General features: G+C 40.9%; 1 protein-coding gene across 2 annotated transcripts in view; it reads right to left on the reverse strand.

Moving 5' to 3' along the window:
- Window positions 1–22480, reverse strand: part of LOC139578691 (podocan-like) — a 22994-nt gene continuing 514 nt past the window's right edge. The window contains exons 2-12 of one of the 2 annotated variants that reach the window (XM_071406632.1): window positions 21244–22450; window positions 20846–20939; window positions 12973–13037; window positions 11180–11289; window positions 10644–10800; window positions 7711–7826; window positions 6280–6493; window positions 5763–5967; window positions 3792–4030; window positions 3485–3633; window positions 1–1218 (exon numbers count right to left, since the gene is read on the reverse strand). In XM_071406632.1, coding sequence (XP_071262733.1) covers window positions 1032–1218; window positions 3485–3633; window positions 3792–4030; window positions 5763–5967; window positions 6280–6493; window positions 7711–7826; window positions 10644–10800; window positions 11180–11289; window positions 12973–13037; window positions 20846–20939; window positions 21244–21534 — 1827 coding nt within the window. In that variant the 5' untranslated portion in view covers window positions 21535–22450 and the 3' untranslated portion in view covers window positions 1–1031. The remainder of the gene's footprint in view (window positions 1219–3484; window positions 3634–3791; window positions 4031–5762; window positions 5968–6279; window positions 6494–7710; window positions 7827–10643; window positions 10801–11179; window positions 11290–12972; window positions 13038–20845; window positions 20940–21243; window positions 22451–22480) is intronic. The other variant, XM_071406631.1, reaches the window with a different exon arrangement.

Consider the following 22480-nt stretch of genomic DNA (forward strand, 5'->3'; position numbering starts at 1 on the left):
TTAATGCATGATATTTATTGCTGTGTGAAATCCATATGTATACATCTGAAGGTGAATACATTGGTTCATAGCAACGTGACTAATTTAATAGCATAAGTTTTTCAAATACCATACGCAAATACTTGCCGTCTTACAAAATAAGACTGGATTAAAGTAAGGCATTACATTAACAGCATGGATCAAGCTCATGGTAGTCTAAGAGCGAAGAGATTGTAACACGGTCACAGAACTTGTGGCATAGTAACGATGATATAAGAATGACAAAATTACATAAAGCCAGACTGTCTTACCAGACTACATCACACAATCACAACCAGGGCCAATATTCACAAAAGATCTCAGAGTAGGAATACTGATCTAGGATCAGTTTAGATCAGCTCTTAGATCAGCTCTCCTAGTGTGAGATGCTTTACAGTATAAATACAGGCTCAGAACTGAAAACAAAAACTTCAAATCTTGACATAATCTTCTTTGTAAGGTGACACAGCTAGCACACAGTAAAGTTCAGAGATGGGACCTACACAGTATGATCAACATATGACAGATCTGACTGTCTTTTCCTTTCTGCTTCCACTAAAGTGGTGGTGAGACAAAGTATCTGCCCCAAATGGCACACTATTCCCTATATAGGGCATTACATTCGACTAAAATCCTATGGGCCCTGGTCAAAAGTAGTGCACTCAATAGGGTGCCATTTGGAATGCACACAAAGACTCAAGCACAGAAATGCAACCGTATCTGTCATTGCATAGACAAGCAAAGCCGAGAAAAATAATAGAACAAACAAAAATATAATTTTATCTGGTATCCTGCACCAGAGATATGTGCATCGGCAATTCCCCACTATATGGGAAAAAATACCACTTTGCGCTTCCATTCATAGTTCAATTTACATTTCAGAATTGAGCCTGACCTATTGCAAAAATACTGTTTTCTGTACTTTCAAAAGAACTGGACTTTGGGATTGCAGCCTAAACAACTGCAACATTTGGTTTTGGATCATTCAAGCTGTGTGTTTCCATGGGATAAACTTATGAAGAGAATCCTTCTCCCACTTCCTCTTCCATCATCTCCATCTCTTCCTCCTCCTCTTCCTCTTGTCTGAAGGAGGCTCCGGAGGGGTTGGAGTGACTCGAGTGGCCGATGTCCAGCACCTCCAGATTGGTCAGGTGTTTGAAGGAGCTCTCCTTCACAGAGTGGGCCAACAGATGGTTGAACCTGAGAGGGAGACAGAGCAGAGGGCCGGGGGGCGGGGTCAGTAGACAGACTCGCAATATGTGATGATGACTGAGCAGATGCTTGAGTTTGATGTGTAAAACCAGCACAGCAAGAGCTGCTAACTGATAGGATGTTGTGCTTAGAGTCTGAACCAGCATATTATAAGACCCAATCCGATATGGATATTGTCCTGTAAGGAACAACACAACATGTGCTGTACACATATCAAACGCTGAGATTCAGTAACGCAGCCAATTAGAGTGCCTGTATACTATTCTTTATATGACTCATCAGTTTGCATTCCATTCAAAGTTCTATTGAGTTAATAAGCACCCTGATACTCCCTATACTGCGTCAAGGGGAAATAAGGCCATGTTATCCGAATCAAGCCAATTTTCCACTGTCTTCAGGATGGGCTCATCTATGAGGTCCTGAGTGTCAGTGAATCCGACCCATCTTAGTTTGTAATTCACTCACTATCTGACCCAGACACTCACACATGTGCGGGCACACTCACATACGCACACACGTTTATATCACACACTCAATGTAAACAGATGCATGCACAGACTCAAACAGATGTGCACACACTCACACACAAATCCACCTCCCCTCCTCCACTGAGGCCATGCAGCATTCCAGATTGGCTGTAATTGGCTCAGGCCAGCAGCTCCCAGATGTGGAGGGATTTGGTGGAAAAACAAGCGTTTCTAACTGCTGTGATACTGCAGCAGCTGCTGAGGCTGAGCCCACAGCATGAAGAGACCAACAGGCCAGACAGACAGAGTGGGCTGGATGGGGTCAGGATCTGTAAAGTTCATTATCCGATAAAGCATCAATTAGACTCCTCAAAACCAAACCGACAAAAACTCAGGGCAGCATCCCAACAGTCTTGGACGCTTCCAAACTGACCTGAAAAGTCTACATGTAAGTAAAAAACTGAATATGATGGAAACGGATACTAACCTAGCTACATATACTAGTAAATATTCAGATCAGTGGTAGCAAAAGGAAAGGATACAAGTAGATGAGGTGACAAGGATTTTGTTGGTTTAGAGTGTTGGGACCCAGCCCGCCCTGCAGACAAAGAAGAGATCAGAAGGGGACAGGAGGAAGGAAACTAAGAGAAAACAACTTGGCAGAGCCAAGCTGTTTTAGTTGGAAATCCAATCATTGACTTAATTTAATTAATAGGAAAAGCAGTGGAGCATCAACAAGCCAAGAAACAGATCTAGACACAGCGGGGAATATCTCTAAAACTTTATCACCATGGGTTCTGTTCTGTTATATAGTCCCCCTTCCAAGAGAGGAAAACAGCCAAGAATGTCGACACAAAGGAAATCATGACTTTAACTTTGTAAAATACCTGATTCATTGAAATAATTTACATTTCATAACCTAACCAGACAATTATGAGAGTTAATTACAATCCAAGAACACATGATGGGAAATATACATAGTGTATCTGTGTAAGGGATTTTAATGAGTACAGTCAGCGCAGAAGTAGAGCAGAAAGACAACTTATTCCGTCATCAGCTCTCTCCTCTGCATCCGTTACGTAACAGTCTCCTCAGCACAGCGCAGCACACACAGACACACACACGCACGCACTCATGTACGCGCGCACACACAAACAAACACAAACAGCACAGCAGAGTAGGTCGGATCCAAACGGAAAATAAACTTAAGTAAGGATAAAGAGGGAACTATCAACCAAATATCTGTCAGATATTGGCACCCTATTCCCTGTATAGTGCACTAAATTTCAGTAGGGCTCTGGTCAAAAGTAGTGCACTATATAGTAAATTGGGTGCCATTGGATGCAGCTTGGGACTCAGTGGACTAGGGGATAGGTGGCTCTGTCTTAGATTTGGCATCAATCAATAGGACTTTGTTACACACTCACAACAGAGGATGAATGGAGTGATGGTAGGAGCCGAGTAGAAGGCCAGAAATGTCTCATTCAGAAACAATGCTACAGACATGAATGGAACAGTGGACAGGAGAGTGTTCTGCTGGATCTAGGAGTTAATGGGGAGGGGCAGGAGTTGAATGACGGTTTAATTACTGTTCTATAATAACATAAGTGAGAGTGCGTGTATATACTGGTTTGAGAGAGTGTATTAGTTTATATATGTACTGTAAGTGATTGGTACTCACAATTGAATTTAGTACACACATGAGCTGTGGGTTTGAACCAAGAAATGGGTTCAGTTCAGTGTGTGTTTCTGAGTGTGCGTTCGTTCATTAGTGTCCAGTCTCTCACCGTAGGAAGATGCCCTTGATGTTTGGAGTGCCATCAAAGGCGGTGGCGGGGACAGTGCTGATGTGGTTGGACTGCAGGTACAGGTACTCCAGAGACTCAGGCAGGTCAGATGGAACATGGGACAGCTGGTTACTGGACAGGTCCAAAGTCTGGAGGAACACATCAATCACTGTATTTATAAAGCCCACTTTACACCAACAGAGTGCTAACCAACAAGTCCCAACAAATGAAGGACAGCGCCAACAGCCAGCTTATCACACAGAAAACCTGTAGGTGTTACTTGTGTTACCCCCCCACCCAGTCTCACCGTCAGAGCGCGGAGCTCCATCCATGCTCCCTGGTAGATGGAGTTGAGTCTAAGCTGGTTGTGGCTGAGATTGATGTCCCTGAGCTTGGTCATGCCCTGCAGCGCCCCTTCTGGTATGGAGTTCAGCTGGTTGTCCTTCACCCGGAGGACCTGCAGGGAGCGGGGCAAGCCCAAGGGCAGGAAGTGGAGGGCGTTCCCTGACAGGTCCAAGGTCACCAGCAGACGCAGCTTCCTGAAGGCTGGATGATTATCAACATGGTCTCATTAAAAGATGTAAAAATAGAAAAAATAGATGCAAAAAACATTGTAGTTATATGTAGTTATAACTTTACTGTATCCGTTGGGAAATTCTTTCTGTGTCATACAGCAGGCCCAAATGGCTCAGCGGTCTAAGGCACTGCATCTCAGTGCTAGAGGCGTCACTACAGACCCTGGTTCGATTTCAGGCTGTATCACAAGTGGCCGTGATTGGGAGTCCCATAGGGTGGTGCACAATTGGCCCAGTGTTGTTCGGGTTAGGGTTTGGCTGGGGTAGGCCGTCATTGTAAATAAGAATTTGTTCTTAACTGACTTGCCTCGTTAAATAAAACAAATATAGACAGAAGTACTGTACAGTTCATCACAAACATGATATGTGTGCAAGAGCCACATCTCCAACAAACTATCATGGTCCAAATACACCAAGACAGTCGTGAAGAAGGCACGACTGTCTTGGTGTTCCCCCTCATGAGACTGAAAAGATTTGGCATGGGTCCTCAGATCCTCAAAAAGTTCTACAGCTGCACCATCGAGAGCATCCTGACTGGTTGCATCACCACCTGCTATGGCAACTGCTCAGCCTCTAACCGGAAGGCCCTACAGAGGGTAGTGCGTACGGCCCAGTACATCACTGGGGCCAAGCTTCCTGCCATCCAGGACCTCTATACCAGGCGGGGTGTCAGAGGAAGGCCATAAACATTGTCAAAGACTCCAGCCACCCTAGTCATAGACTGTTCTCTCTGCTACCGCACGGCAAGCGGTACCGGAGCACCAAGTTTAGGTCCAAAAGGCTTCTTAACAGCTTCTACCCCCAAGCCATAAGAGTCCTGAACACCTAATCAAATGGCTACCTAGACTATTTGCATTGTCCCCCTGCTGCTACTCTCTGTTTATTATCTATGCATAGTCACTTTACCTCTACCTACATGTACATATTTCCTTGACTAACCTGTGACCCCGCACATTGACTCTGTACCAGTACCCTGTATATAGCCTCGCTACTGTTATTTTATTGTTGCTCTTTAATTGTTTATTATTTTTCTATTTTCTTATTTTTAATTTTTTAATTTTTAACTTCAGTTTATTTGAGTAAATACTTGAACACTTATTATTCTTAAAAATGCATTGTTGGTTAAGGGCTTGTAAGTAAACATTTCACTGCATGTGACAAATACAATTTGATTTGAAGAGCCACATGTCACGGATCCCTCTGGACCTTTCATTGCTTATTCCCACTGATTGTATTTGTATACATGTGCCCTTTGTTCACCATGGTGCTGTCCATTATTGTTACAATGTCTGTTGGTGCGTGTGAGTACCTGTGCTGTGTGTTTTGGCTTTCGTGCCATTGTGGATTGCGCAGATGATTACGGGTCTCGTCCCGTTGGTTAATCATTGGACGCTTGTGTTATTTATTCGAGGTACTCCTCACTCTTTTGTTTTGGGTTTCTACCCTGTGTTTGTATAGTGTTTGTTTGGTCTTCGTACCCGTGCCTTTACACGGCACGCTGTAATTTGGGTAAGAATGTTTTTTTTAAATTATGCATTCCTGTGCCTGTCTCCCGAATCATTCATACCAGCGTGACACCACATATAGTTCTACTGTAGATGTACAGTATTCATGTAGATGACAGCAGAGCAAAGTACAACACAATACAACAAAACACAATACAACAAAACATTTCCATATACTCCATATGTGGTCCAGTCTACCTTCTCTGTGTAGCTTGGGGCTGGTGAGGCGGTTGTAACTGAGGTTGAGCTCGGTCAGGGAATAGAGAAAGACCAAGTCGTTGCGTTCAATCACGTTGATAGTGTTGTGAAGCAGCATGAGAGTCTTGGCTCGGCGGGGCAGAGCCCTGGGGACACGCTCCAGCTGGTTGTTGTACATGTGGAGGGTGTGTAGCTTCTTCAGGCCCTGGGGGGAAGAGAAAACTCTTTATGTGAACATTTTCATGTAATTCTAATGGCATTTCACAGCACATTTCAGATTTCTCATTGCTCATTTAACAGACAAAAAGATCACCATAATCATAACATCAAAACAATTGTGCCCAACTCTCTGTGGCGGTTCAACCTGACCGTACTAGCAGTCAGATCAGGCTTTATATTTAGAATATTTTTCATGGTCCTTCGAGCCATTTACACCTGTGGTGATTCAACTATCCACCGTATGTCCTATAGCCCTCTATATAAGATTGAAGTATCCCAAGTATCCTGCAGCACCTACCTGGAATGCAGCATGGTGTATGGAGCGGGAGTGTAGCTGGTTGTTGTGCAGCAGTAGGTACTCAAGGTTACGACAGGCTGTGAGAGCATTGCCAGGGATACTGCGGATACTGTTCCTCTCCAGGTGTAGCAATATCAGACTCCGGGGCAAACCCTGAGGAACCACACTCAGGTTGTTGTTGGACAGGTCCAGATACTCCAGACTGGTCAACTGGCTGAGAGAGGAGAGGAGAGGAGAGGAGAGGAGAGGAGAGGAGAGGAGAGGAGAGGAGAGGAGAGGAGAGGAGAGGAGAGGAGAGGAGAGGAGAGGAGAAGAGAGAAGAGGAGAGGAGAGGAGAGGAGAGGAGAGGAGAGGAGAGGAGAGGAGAGGAGAGGAGAGGGTGACATTATATTTGATACAGGAGAGGTGAGGTTAGGTCATCACTTTATCTTTAAGCGTCATCTTATCTTCCCATGAATAGACAAATCTCACTTTTCTCTCCCATTTTGACATTTTCTCAGAATGTACCAGTTCAACCTAATCTCTCACCACTGGCTTCTCTCTTTCTCTTCTCTCTCACTCACTCACTCACTCACACCACTTTATTCTCTCACATTCTCTCGCTGACCTGAACATGAGATCAATATTCATACATCGAAAGTAACAAGTGGACACTCAACTCACCATTCCGTTATGTACCTTCTCAGAATTTGCCGTGTTGTCAAGTCTATAGGTCTTTGTTTTGAATTGATGCACTCTGTAATAACCATTGACACATAATGGGCAACGGTGATAGTGTTCAACCTTGGATATATCGAATCAACTGCACTCAGGTGGAGTGACTGAATGACTCTGTCGAGCGTGTTTGTGTGTCTGAGTGTCCTACAATAAAAAGAGTGTAGTTTGTAGTTCGCAGCTAAAGTATATTTAAAAAAAGAACCCTGGTGAAGGTCTTATCTATTGACTGAAACATTGGTTATAAGATCCAATTAATTGTTTGTGGAGTATTCAAGAACACCCGACACACTCTTCCTACTACAGTACGTGAAGGTCTCATTGTCCATGCCTTATATTTGCCTGTGTTGTAAAGTCTACAGTATAGGTCTTTGTTTTGAATCAATACCCTCGGTTTTAATGTAAACATGTGGCCTCAGATATGTCGAATCAACTTTGAAGAAGAGGAAGAAGAGAAGAAGACAGCTGGACTGAATGGCTCTCTGTTGAGTGTGTTTTATTTGTTAGTGTGTCTTATTATACTACAAATTGATAGTAACAGGTCCTCCAGTACCTAAAGGTCTTATCATCCATGCTGCACTAAATCAAATCCAATTGTGTTGGTCACATACACATGGTTAGCAGATGGTATTGTGAGTGTAGCGAAATGCTATTACAGTACTATTAAAATAGTACTACAGCTATTACTAGAATACTACTAGAGTACTACTACATTACCTGAAGGTCTCATTGTCCATGCCTTCGTTGCTAAGCAAGTTGTTCTGCAGGTAGAGCTCTCTGAGCCGGGTCAGGGTATCAAAAACCCCTGTCGGGATCTTCTCCAGCTTGTTACTCTGTTAACCAAGAAGAAGCACAGACACACAATCAAGCATCACATATCAGTATCACAGATAGGGAGTAATGGATTGCATGTAATCCGTTACATGTAATGGATTACAATTTTAAAAAACAGTAACTAACCTGTTATGTTACCAGCAAAAAATATTGCAGATACTTTTGAAAAAATGTATTCTTACTTCTAGGATTACTTTTAAATTCAGAAAGCATGTTTGCTAAAAACAAAGAGTTTACACCGTTCTGTTTTCTCAATGACGTTCAAATCAGCATTGAAAAAAAGGCGCACGTTTAACTTTGTTCCGCCTGAGAGAGTCACCACAAGTCAGAGACCACTATGATGACACACCAAATGCGTTTGATGAATTGCGGAAAAAGAGCAGGAATGGGCTTTTGGGTAGGCTACAGCCCAAGCCATGTCTTGCAATGGTGCGACTGCTGTCGGCATCTAAAGATTGTCCAACTTGAATAAAGTTGACGGTATGGACGACAGAAGTGGTGCAACCTATGGGCGATATGGATATCACTCATTATTGATATCTACATAGCGCATTGATGTGAATCATAGAGCTGCTCTCTCATTTAGCTCTTGGCACCTTACGGATTGTGGTTGTTGTGGAGGGCTGTTCACAAATGTATACAGTGCCGTGAAAAAGTATTTGCCCCCTTTTCTCTATTTTTGCTTATTTTTGATACTGAATGCTATCAGATCTTCAACCAAAACCTATTATTAGATAAAGGGAACCTGAGTTTACAAATAACAAAAAAATGAAACACCAAAAGTAATTGCCCCCTTACACTCAATATCTGGTTAAAGTCCAGACCTAATCCCAATTGAGATATTGTGGCAAGACTTGAAGGGCTGAGTTAAAGCAGTTTTGCATGGAAGAGTGGGCCAGAATTTCTCCACAGCGACGTGAGAGACTAATCAATAACTACAGGAAGTGTCACGTTGGAGTCATTGCAGCTAAACGTGGCAGAACCAGTTATTGAGTGTAAGGGGGCAATTACTTTTTCACACAGGGGCATTGGGTGTTGCATAACTTGGTTTATGAAATAAATTAAATAAGTATGTAATTGTTGTGTTATTTGTTCACTCAGGTTCCATTTATGTTAAATTAGGTTTTGGTTGAAGATCTGATAACATTCAAAAATTCAAAGATATGTAAAGGTAGAGAAAATTCGAAAAAGGGCAAATTCTTTTTCACAGCACTGCATGAGTATTTTAACTGAATAATAGTTTAATTGAAGAAGTTTAAGATGCCTATCAATCATTGTTTTTGCGACCAGTGAAAAATGTGCTCTTGCAACAACTGCATAGTTCGGATCCCAGCCTCAGGAATAAAAGTTTGAGGGAGTTACCTTCTAAACTACTCTGTGGTATTGTGCTCCATACTGTCAAAAGCAAGTTTAATTTAAGAAGACCACGAGTGGGGCTTTTATTGCTCAATCTAATTTGTGTGAATAAAAAAAAAATCCAATAGGTAACATTGGCCATCAACATGCTCAAACTTCTGTACTTTTGATAAACTTAAAAGGGGCAATCTGTAGTTGCTACATCCATTTTTGGATTTATAAATTAATAATATATACTGTACCCACTGATTCTTAAAGAATATAACTTATAAATGCATCATGAGATTAGTTCAACTGTCACACCCCATGAGAACCCAAAATATAAGCTTGTTTTTCTCCAATGTACAATGTAAACAAACACTGCATAGACTCAAAACATGGTTTAAATTTTTTTTTGATATCATGGATGGTCAGTCCTTGCATCCATAGCTCTGTCGATTAATCTGAGAGTGGTTACATTTCTCAAGGCCCATCTCTCAGTTTTTTGCCAAACAGAGGTGCGGTGACCGCTTTGCTATTGTTTCAACTGGATTCGCCCTTTAAACAGCTGCAAATTATCGCGATATCAAATTGTCGCCAACAAAACGTAAACAATAGGCCTATAGCAAATCCAGCATATGGCATACATTTTTTTACTTGCAAATAATACTTTTTGGTGGTGCTTAAAGCATGCCATTCCATGAGAGCAGCATTTCTTTTTCAACTCGAAGCAATGAGCCCAATTAGTCCTCCCCGACAACATAATCATAAACAACAGAGTAGGCTAAAACTTCCTTGGTTTTTGGGTAATGCTCAGGTAAAACAATTTGGCTAATCTATACTTCCATAATTCCAAGTCCTATGCTTGAAGATCAAGGGCTATCTAAAAAACGAACTATTTCCTGAGCTTTCTTATACCTCCTAGATATAGGACAGACACTTCAAAATCTTATTCCTCACAATTTTGTTTTTGACTGTCTGTTTTGCCATTTATTAATGACCTATGCTATGACCATCTTAAAACAATTCCATACGTTAGCTTAGTATGACCCCCCCACAGAACCAATGCATGAAGTCAAATGCAACATCCATTGATGGCCAGCTGCATAAACTATAACATAGATTATTCCTTCAATAGATGTCGTTCAATTGGTCATATTCCTTTTAGTCTTTTTCTAATGGCTTTTAAAGGCTAAGGGAAAAGTAATCTAAAAGTAACTGAAAGTAATCCAAAAGTTAATACTGATTACAATTTGACAGGTAACTAGTAACTGTAACTGATTACATTTAGAAAGTAACCTACCCAACCCTGTATATAAATCAAGTTTATTTATGCATTTGTTAGATATTAGAGTACTTGGGAATATCTAGACAGTTTATAAACAGAGACCAACTTGGCCGTATGAATGGGGAGTGAGCTCTCAGGATAGGTTGTTATTGTGTGAGGGCTGTAGCTACTCAACTTGATTTCACAAGCTCACCTTCAGATGGAGGCGGTAGATGGCAGAGGGCAGGCTCCTAGGGACGTAGCGGAGGAAGTTACTGGACAAGATGAGAACCTCCAGGCTGTCAGAACCGTTAAACATGTTCTCAGGTAGCCCTGCATCTGTCAGCTTGTTGTCATGGAGATACACTGACCTGGGGTGGTTAGGACATGAGGGAATGCATGAAATTAGTGGTCTGGAGTGGAGCCAAGGGGAAAGATAAGCGATGGGTGATTTGTTTTTTTATGAATGAAGCAAAGTAATTAAATGCAAAATAACACCTACAGCAACATAAGACCTTTCTACTGTGAAAATGTAATCCTCCTATGCCCAACCAACTACCTACCTACCTGCCCACCCACCCTCACACACACACACACACACACACACACACACACACACACACACACACACACACACACACACACACACACACACACACACACACACACACACACACACACACACACACACACACACACACACACACACACACACACACACACACACACACACACACACACACCGCTTACTTCAGTCCTGGCTTCTGACCAAATGTGTACGGGTAGATCTTCGTGAGCAAATTAGCAGCGAAATCAGCACTGACCAGTGAGGGAGGCAGGTGTTTGGGTGCTGTGGTGAGCTGGGAGGGATAAAAACAGAGGGAAAGAGAGAGAGAGATATTATGTTACTCTCTTCTTTTGTTTTCTCCTGTTGTACTGACCACAAAATGACCTGTATGTGCAGGCAGTGAGGAGTAATTTACGCCACACAGACAATCATCCTCAATTGACCTTGGAACATTGACGGATGAGTCAAAACAAATGAACACTTCAGTACATTTCATAACTGTTTCCCTCCCAAATTATGCCAAGAGGGAGTTTCTGCATTGCTTGAAATGGCTATGACAGGAGAAATAGGAGAAACTACTACAGTGGTAGCGAGCTTAACTTGACACTCTTGGTTTCAAAAGGGTTATTTGGCTGCCCCCATAGGAGAACCCTTTTTGGTTCCAAGATCAACTCTTTTTGGTTCCAGGTAGAACCATTTTGGTTCCAGATATAACCTCTGTGGAAAAGGTTCTACATTTAACCCAAAATGGCTCTACTTGGAACCAAAAGGGTTCTACCTGGAACCAACAAGTGTTCTTCAAAGGGTTCTCATAAAAACCCTTTTAGGTTCTAGATAGCACCTTTTTTTCTAAGAGTGTAGCGTTACATAGCATTATATTCTATCTGTCCCCTTTTCAACATGGTTTATGGATTAAAGTAACATGGGTGTATTTGAAGCTTGGTTCACTGTCTGCCACCTATCCTGCTGGCAACAGCAGCACGGCTGGCAAGGATACAGCATCATAACAAAATAGAATAGAAAATAATATACATTTCACGCAGAATTGTACTTGGACACACTAAGAATAAGAGATCCAAGGTTGAAGATCGGGAAGGAGAGGGAAAATGTTAATTCTAGAACAACAAAATACAAGTCAGGGTCTCAACGTACTGTTGAGAGTTACAATAGTAGAATACACAAGGTGCAATTTGAAAAATTTGGTTGTGCATCAGCAGTTTTTCTTTTGTTATGTCAGTCACTGACAGTCACTAAATTAGCCCATGTTGACTGGTAAGTTTGTCTAGCAGCCAGCTATCTAAAACTGTAGTAATCATGGTTGAATTACAGACCGGGGCCCCCATTGATTTTGTTAGTGGACCATTCTATACACACGGGAAGCTGTTGAGCATGAAAAACCCAGCCATGTTGCAGTTCTTGACACACTCAAACCAGTGCGGCTAGCACCTACTACCATACCCCGTTCAAAGGCACTTAAATATTTTGTCTTGACCATTCACCCTCTGAATGGCATACATACAGTGTATAAGTTACATTTTCTGATGGTTCTTTGACTTCTTTCAGTCATTTGGTTATTTTGCAGTTTAGTTCAGAAAACAATTACTCTTTGAAGAGAGACACTGTGTTATGGCTTTAGCCTGAGTCATTACAACCTTAAGACCATCCATCATGTTTTTAAAATTAGGATTCCAATAGGAGTAGAACCAAATAAAGGTGTGACGATGGTTTCAGAGAGCTCCATGATGACCGAGCAGTACTTTTAATGAGCACAGCACACTATACTGTACGCTACTCACTCCTGGGAGACCTGATTATATATTAATGACTACCACAAGTGAAAACATGACCTGAAGAATGTTTACATGGAACCATATTCCCCTGGTTCAAGTTATGTCGCAATGACGGAAGAATAGTGATGTGTTGATTTGTTGAATGTGTAAGGTCTATGTTTACGGCTGTGTTTAGAATTAATCACCTTGTTATTGGCCAAGTACAAGTAACTCAGTTGTTCCAGCACTGTAAATCCTTCATCTTCAAGGCCTGAATACACACACAAACACACACAAGAAAAATAGAACATGGAAAATGTTATTCAGCCTAAAAACATATACAACACAGAAAATAAAGATCAGACTGATTTGTTTGAGTGAATAGACCTGGACAGCATATAAAATAAAATAAAACAGATACGGTAATCATCATTTTAATTAGGTATACATTATTAATGGAGTGGATCGAGAAGAACTAGAGCCCACACACTGGTTGAATCAATGTTGTTTCCACGTCATTTCAATGAAATGATGTTGAACCTACGTGGAATAGATTTAGAATTGACGTCTGTGCCCAGTGATGGGCAGTCTCTTCGCCAGATTAATAAATCAAATCCAATTTAATTTGTCATATGCGCTGAATACAACAGGTGTAGTCCCGTGAAATGCTTACTTACAAGCCCTTAACCACCTTTTTCTCCCCAATTTTGTGATATCCAATCGGTAGTTGCAGTCTTTTCCCATTGCTGCAACTCCCTTACGGACTCGGTAGAGGCGAATGTCGAGAGCCATGCGTCTTCCGAAACACAACCCTGCCAAGCCGCACAGCTTCTTGACACACTGCTCGCTTAACCCGGTAGCCAGCCACACCAATATGTCAGGATGTTCTTGATGGTGCAGCTGTAGAACTTTTTGATGACCTGAGGACCCATGCGAAATCTTTTCAGTGTCCTGAGGGGGAATAGGTGTTGTCGTGCCCTCTTTACGACTGTCTTAGTGTGTTTGGACCATGATAGATTGTTGGTGATGTGAACACCAAGGAACTTGAAGCTCTCGTCCTGCTCCACTACAGCCCCGTCGATGTGAATGGGAGCGTACTGGGCCCTCCTTTCCTGTAGTCCACGATCAGCTCCATTGTCTTGATCACGTTGAGGGAGAGGTTGTTCTCCTGGCACCACCCTGCCAGGTCTCTGACCTTCTCCCTATAGGCTGTCTCATCATTGTCGTTGATCAAGCCTACCACCGTTGTGTCGTCGGCAAACTTAATGATGGTGTTTGAGTCATGCTGGGCCACACAGTGGGGCGGTATGCGATTGGAGTGGATCTAGGCTTTCTGGGATGATGGTGTTGATGTGAGCCATGACCAGCCTTTCAAAGCACTTCATGGCTACAGACATGAGTGCTACGGGTCAGCAATAATTTAGGCAGGTTACCTTGGCGTTCTTGGACACAGGTACTATTGTGGTCTGCTTGAAATATGTATTTATTACAGACTCCGTCAGGGACAGGTTGAAAATGTCATTGAAGACACTTGCCAGCGCATGCTCTGAGTACACGTCCTGGTAATCCGTCTGGCCCTGTTGCATTGTGAATGTTGAGCTGTTTAAAGGTCTTACTCACATCGGGCTGTGGAGAACGTGATCACACAGTCTTCCTGAACAGCTGGTGCTCTCATGCATGCTTCAGTGTTTTTGCTTGCCTTAAAGCGCGCATAGAAGTAATTTAGCTTGTCTGGTAGGCTCATGTCACTGGGCAGCTCGCGGCTGGGCTTCCCTTTGTAGTCAGTAATAGTTTGCAAGCCCTGCCACATCCGAAGAGTGTCAGAGCCGGTGAAGTAGGCCCAAAGCAGGCCTAATGCATCCATTTTCATATCAATATCAAATTATTCCTGGTTAACAATTAAGTACCTTACTTGCAAAAATAAAGGAAATTCACATGAGCACCACAATGCCTACTCCACTCATGCTCCACCAAGGCTTTCCAGCACAAAGCTTTGACCTACTACAGTAGCTATGTTGGTCTATTGTACTTCAAACAATGTGTTGACAGGTTGCTTAGGATTCAAACTTCAAACTCAAACAGTCTAATTCATACTCTTAGAGGAGGTGTTCCCACAATAATGTGATTTATTAATACTTTAACCACATACAAGTTAAAGTATTGGATTCTTCACACACCACACTAATCCCATTCCACTACCCTTTCACGCTTTTTTATTGGTGGTTTAACGAGAGATCAGCTGGCAATAATCTGGTGGCCTTTGATGGTTGCAATTGGCCACGTACTTTTTACATGTGGTTGTTTATCTACATTAGTTGAATACACTGACTTATTTGTTTATTTGGATTCCCATTAGCTTTTACAGCAGCTACTCTTCCTGGGGTCCAGCAAAAAACACAAAACACTGATACAATAATAGACAAGGAATGTCACACACATTTTAAATACAACAATATACAAATAATGCAACAAAAAAATTATACAAACAATAAAACAACAAAAACGTTGTGTGTGTTAGAGTGTCTGTGTGTGCGTGTGTTTGTTTTTTAATCAGTTTAAATGTAATTTGACCATTTGTGTAATTGGAGATGGAAGGGAATTCATGTTATTTTTGATACAGTAATAATTCTCATAAAAACCAGGAGAACCAGTTAATCGCTCGTCAATCCAATGTTATACCTAGGAGTTTACTTTCCTCAACTTGCTCAATGGTCACACCCTTTATGTATAACTCCTGTTGAGGTGTAGGTCTTAGAGAATGTCATAAATCAAATCCAATGCTTTAAGCTTTAGATGTATTTAAGACCAGTTTATTATTAACCAACCATTCTGAAACTGACTGTAACTCCTTATTTAGAATTTCATTGAGCTCACTGGCTTTGGGTGCGGACATGTAGAGTGTGGAATCATCCGCATACATAGTCATTTTGGCTTCGTGTAAGACCAGTGGCAAATTATTTGTAAAAATAGAGAAGAGTAACGGCCCAAGGCAACTTCCCTGAAGGACACCGCACTGTACATATCTGATGTTAGAGAAGCTTCCATTGAAGAACACTCTCTGGGTTCTATTGGATAAATAACTCTCCGACCATGTGACGGCAGGTGATGTAAAGCCATAGCAAGTGAGTATTTTCAATAACAATGTATTAGCAATAACATCAAAGGCTGCACTGAAATCTAACAATACAGCTCCAACTATCATCTTATTATCCATGTATTTTAACCAATCATCAGTAATCTGAGTCAGTGCAGTACAAGTTGAGTGCCCTTCTCCATACGCATGTTGAAAGTCAGTAGTTAACTTGTTTTCTGAAAAATAGCATTGTATTTGGTCAAACACAATTCTCTCCATCAGTTTACTAAGAATAGGCAGCAAACTGATTGGGCGGCTGTTAGAACCAGCAAAGGGTGCTTTACTATTTTAGGCTCATCATTATTGACGGATAACAATTGTTTTTCCTTCTCGCCCACACTAACTTGACCTAATTCAAAACAGCAATCCTTCTCTTTCATTATTTCATTATTATTGTTCAATGTTGTAATTTCCCTTCTGAGTCTTTCCACTTTACCAATAAAATAATAACTGAAATGATTGGCAATATCGAAAACTTTTGTTATAAATTACCTATCAGCTTCAATGAACGATGGAGATTAATTGGGTTTTCTTCCCATGATATAATTTAAGCTACAGTACTCCAATGTCTTTTCCCATAGTGTTTTATGTAATTTATCTTTGTTGGAAAATATAATTTCTTCTTCTTTTTGTTAAGTTTAGTCATAACATTTCTCAATTTACAGTATGCCAACCAATCAGCTGAGCAGCAGGTGGTGGTGTACTGGCCACAGCTACTCATATATAGACTTACATGAAAGCAAGCTTTGCTTTTATACTTACAAGACCATCCTGCTTGATTGAGCGAGCTGTTTTGTCTTGTAGTAATGTGGTGCCAGCCTGTATTTCCTTAACCCTTTACACTCATGGGAATTAGCCTATGGATAGGGCTAAATGTAAATGTTTCTATCAGAAGAAATATGAAAAGCATATGCATATTAACAATTGAAAGGGAACAGTTTCGAGATGATAGGAAATGTATTAGACCAAAGGTGAAGACACAACAATTCACCTGACAAGACCGAATCCAAACATTACACCGTTGATTTTCTGTGAATTTTAAATTAACTGTACTTTTCGCTGCATTTGTTGATAACCAAATCTGAAAATACTCTGGATACATTCAGTAACACGATAAGAATATTCTTGGAAAATGTGTGGTAGGTGCAACATAAGGATTTGAGTTAGAGGACTAACTGGTGTCTCCAAGTGGCCGCATACTTATCCAAAGTGTGGACAGTTCCTAAGTAATTTCAATGCACTTTTATGACTCAAAGAAGAGTCTTCAATTACAAGGAGCTTTTTTGAGCTCTCCTAGCTGTGCCGCTGAGGAACTAGAGCAAACTCACTTGTAGTTGTTTTGTTTGAAATACAACCCTGAATCACCGCCCTCACACAATTACTGTTGTTTACACAATCCAAAAATGTCCATTATAAATCGCAATCTGGGTCTGGTGGGTATAATTTGAAAGCCTGTTCTATTGCCAACATGAGTTGTAAAGTATAAATTATAAAATACGATATTACACTGTTAGGCTTTGACAATGCAATTCAGGGAAACAGATCATTTTGGTGGGCATAGAAAAGAGTCATGAGTGCATTCAGGTGCGTTTGCAGCGGCAAATTCTCTTTACAATAGACAAACATAAACTCATTCTGTTCAGAACAACTAAGGGTATGACGGCATGTCATCTTGTAACTGTACATCAAACATAGCGATCATAAACTTTGACACTGTATATGATATGAGTTTTATGGTAGCTAATTTCCCCCCAACATTGGACACCCCCTAACTTCGGACACTCTCTAGTGGTTAGAGGATTAAATCACCTCGAGTTCAACATTTAAATGGACTGGAAAATAACAGTACGTTTTGCGACTGAAGACACCCTTCTAGCTAGCTGACCACCAATTTTCATTTCAATTTATGTTACTTAAGTAATATATATACATGTACTATATATACACATTTTGTGGGACACTGGATATTGGAAAATTAGACTGCGCAACAGACCATACTTCATTTAATATCAAATTTTTTACCTCTGAAATATAGCTAACAGATTTCAGGCAAGTATATTTATTTTTTCACTGGAAGGCTAGCAAACTAGCCAACTATCTAGTAAACACTTCAGATACGAGGTTGGGGTCTCTTTTTTTGAACAAAATTAAACTGATATATCTTGTAATTGAACAAAATAGTATGGTGGCCAATAACTGGAGACCGTATGCCGATAATACGGGACATATTTTTTTTGCTAAACCGCTTATCAAAAAGCTGATAGTAGTAGTATTTCCACAGAAATTTCAAACATGCTAATTGCTAACCCGTTAGCTAGCATTTTCACGACACCAATAATCACAAAACATTGATGGCTTGATCACAAGATAATACTGTTGAAGGTAATATATTTCTTAAACGCTGTTGAATATACCGATAATATGGGGTGCTACGCTATGGAAATGTGAAGTGCACATTTGGCTTGCTTGGATGACGTCAAAGCAGTATTTATTATAATCCTCAACCTCTTAACTTACAGCATTTCCCTCGCTTAGACAATAAAACATTTTCTAAATAATTGTACATCTAAATCGCTATGAAATATATTTTCAATAACAAAAAATAAAGTTTTCACAGCTGTTTGAAGCTGTTGGACCAAAATGAAAGTTATTTTCAGTTTTGGTCCACCAGCTTCCAGTGGTGTAAAGTACTTAAGTAAAAATACTTTAAATACTTTACTTAAGTAGTTTTTTAATGGGTATCTGTACTTTACTATTTATAGTTTTGACAACTTTTACTTCCATTCCACTACATTCCTAAAGAACATATGTACTTTTTACCCCCATACATTTTCCCTAACACCCAAAAGTACTTGTTACATTTTGAATGCTCAGGGAGGGCAGCAATATGGTTCAAATTTACGCACCTATCAATGTAACGAGTTGTCCCTACTGCCTCTGATCTGGAAGACTCACTAAACACAAATACTGTGTTTGTAAATTATGTCTGAGTGTTGGAGTGTGCCCGTCTGTCCGTAAATTTAAAAAACAAGAAGATCGTGCCTTCTGGTTTGCTTAATATAAGGAATTTGATGTAGAATTGACTTATACTTTTTACTTTTACTCAAGTATGACAATTTAGTACTTTTTCTGCCACTGTACTTAAGTACATTTATAACCAGATACTTTTAGACTTTTACTCAAATAGTATTTTACTGAGTTACTTTCACTTGAGTAATTTTCTATTAAGGTATCTAGAACTTTTACTCAATTGACAATTGAATACTTTTTCCACCATTGCCAGCTTCAAACAGTGGATTTGGTCTACCAGGTTATTTTTTGTTATTAAAAATATATTTCACAGCGATTACGATGGTACAATGATTCCCTACACTATTCAGTACTTGTTTTCTCACATAAACTGAAATTGAGCGAACAGTGTAGAATTTTTGCAACCAGCATTTTCCACTAGATAACACATCCACAAAGGCAGAACAGCTTTCCCAGTTTGACAACAGATGCCACTCCGGCGGGAGAAATCAATAAGCGAATAGCACAGCCAATCACAACACTGGCGGGTAAGTAATACTGTTAAACACTATCATTCCACTATTAGCACCAGATATATTATGGATTTTTTTTTAAATTACAATGCAATTTATTTTATTTTTTATACTAAGTGTAGCACCTTTAACTGCACATACAGAACTAACATCAACAACATGCATGCCAGTCTGTCTTGGCTGATGGTTGACGAGAGATTAACTGCTTCTCTTCTAGTTTTCATGAGAAATTTGACTGTGACAGAAATTCTATGTTGTCTGCATAATTGGCAGGTAGCCTAGTGGTTAGAGTGTTGGACTAGTAACCGAAAGGATGCAAGATCGAATCCCCGAGCTGACAAGGTAAAAATCTGTCGTTCTGCCCCTGAACAAGGCAGTTAACCCACTGTTCTTAGGCCATCATTGAAAATAAGAATTTGTTCTTAACTGACTTGCCTAGTTAAATAAAAAATAAATAAAAAAACAGACACCCATACATAGGCCACAAGTCCAAAACAAATTCATGGCAACACACAGAGCCATTCCCTTCCATCTCCAATTACTCAAGCAAACAGCAAAATCACCTTTAAACAACAACACATTTTTGTAACCTTTATTTAACGAGGCAAGTCAGTTAAGAACAAATTCCTATTTACAATGATGGCCTACCGGGGAAGAGTGGGTTGACTGCCTTGTTCAGGGGTAGAACGACAGATTTTTACCTCGTCAGCTAGGGGATTTGATCCAGCAATCTTTCGGTTACTGACCCAACGCTCTAACCACTAAGCTACCTGTCGCCCCCAAAAAACAAATGGAACGGCGTGGACTGTGAGGAGACACACGAACACACAGGCACACTCTAATGCACACAATTATTTTGTTGTATTGTTTTTATTCTTTTTTGTTGTGTTGTTTATATATCGTTTTATTTAAAAATTGTGTGACTGTCCTTGTCTATCAGTGTATCAATGTTTTGTGTTTTTTGTGGACCTCAGGAAGAGTAGCTGCTGCTTCTGCAAAAGCTAAATGGGGTTTAGAATAAACGAACAAACCAGTAAAATAGCTGGAGGCTCCGATTCGACATGGACCTAGACAGTGAATCCCAGAGAGAACAGGACACTAACAGACACTAACAGAGCTCCCACAGTTTGTCGTCAACAAATTGAACAACTTCCAACCATACTAAATGTCTGTCTGCATCTCCCCTAGCTACTTTCAGATCTCTGTCCCCTTAATTAAGTCCTTTGTTATTTTCGTTTGATTCTCTCTCTCTCTATGTCCCTCTGTCTGGTTTACCTTGCGTGGTCAGACTAATGTTTGTCTGTCTGTCACTTGCTCCCTTGGCTATTTTCAGATGAAATGTCTGTCTCTCTCAGTTTCTGTCTGGTTTACCTAGCTCTCTCTAAGTCTCTGTCTGGTTTTTACCTTGCGTGGTCATACAGTTGTTTTGCAGGTTTAGTGTTTCCAGCTGCTGCAGACGTGTCAGGTCCTCAATGGTTACTACCTCTATCTGGTTGTTCTGAGACGAAGAGGAGGCAAAAGTATTATTGGCAGAACAGCAACGCTTCATTCATTCATTTTTGATTGACTTAGAGAAATGTACTCCTACCCTGGACATGTCCAGCCCTCACTTATGTGCTTTAAACCTTAAATCAGTCCTATGAAGAAAGATCTATCGGGTTTTAGGTGTGTGTGACCCACCTGTAACAAGATCTATCAGGTATTGGGAGTGTCTGTCAATTCTGACTGATGTATTTAATGGATGTCTGAGACCCAACTGTAGGGAGAGAATGTGGGTGTTGTGTTGGGTGTGTGTGACCCACCTGCAGCGAGAGAATGCGTGTGCTCTCAGGCAGCTCACTAGGAAATTCCATGAGGTCAACCCCAGCACAGTCCACCGCTCCCTCTGTACAGGTACATTCCCCTGGACATACAACTGGCTCGGCCTTCACTACAGCCGGGACTGTAAAGGTCTCTATCTCTGTCTCCTCCATGGGTTCTTCCTCCTTCTTCTCTTCATTCTGGGGCTCCAGAGGGGGCTGGCAGTGTACCAGAGCCAAGGCCAGGAGCAGCACACTCAGGCCCTGAAAGAGAGACCTCCTGGGGCTGGCCATGTCTGCTGGTCGTGCCTGGTGGTCAAGCTACCTCAGATACCTCAGCTGCCCAGAAGCACCAATGATCAGAGGGGTCTATATAACAGTGTGATAAATCAATGAATGGATATATATATTTTTAACTATAATCAGTAACCAAGGAAAAATATTTCCTACTTTCTTTTACAGCTTTACAGAGGATTTCAAGCAATGGTTCTAAAGAGGCAAGTGCTATTGAGACAGAAAAATAGATGACCAAACATAAAAGTGTATGTGTGTATATAGAATAGGTGGCTCATAGGACATGAGATTTAAAAAAAGAGTGTGTGTAAAAAAGAAAAGTTGGTTACATTGTCAGAACAGCAGGCCTCCTGGCGAAACAGCAGGCTAACGAGGACAGAACGTGTATTGTCTGGGACAAGATTAAACCGTCTGCTTTTGTGTTGAAAATGTTTAGTGATAGACATTATGTTCCTATTTTGGCGTATTTAAAAAATCCATTCTCTCATTTATTGTGACGATTATATGGGTTGACCTACAGCACGTTCTTTATACTGTAACTTCTTTCTATTTTCCATATAGTCGAGTGAAAAATGTTTTTTAACAATAAAGGCATTGTAATGGTGATATTATTCTCCCAGCAGGCAGAAAGTGTCCCAGTAGAGAAAGTGTTTTGGTCCTACGGCCAGTCAGTAGAAAGTTCCAAACAGGCACTGCGTGTGTGTGTGTGTGTGTGTGTGTGTGTATGTGTGTGTGTCGCTACCACACCACCAGCCAAGAGCCTGTGTGTGCCAGACCCCGGAGCCTCACAGTGTGTGTGTCTGAACACCAGCCAAGTGTCTATGTTCACGTCAGATAAAATAAATACAATTAAAAACCATGCAAACCTACACATGTGATCCTGAGTATATCCCCACACACGTACCAGACACCACGACTGTAACAAATGGAGCATATTCAACCCCAC

Source organism: Salvelinus alpinus, chromosome 6 (assembly GCF_045679555.1).
Source record: "Salvelinus alpinus chromosome 6, SLU_Salpinus.1, whole genome shotgun sequence".
Classification (NCBI taxonomy): domain Eukaryota; kingdom Metazoa; phylum Chordata; class Actinopteri; order Salmoniformes; family Salmonidae; genus Salvelinus; species Salvelinus alpinus.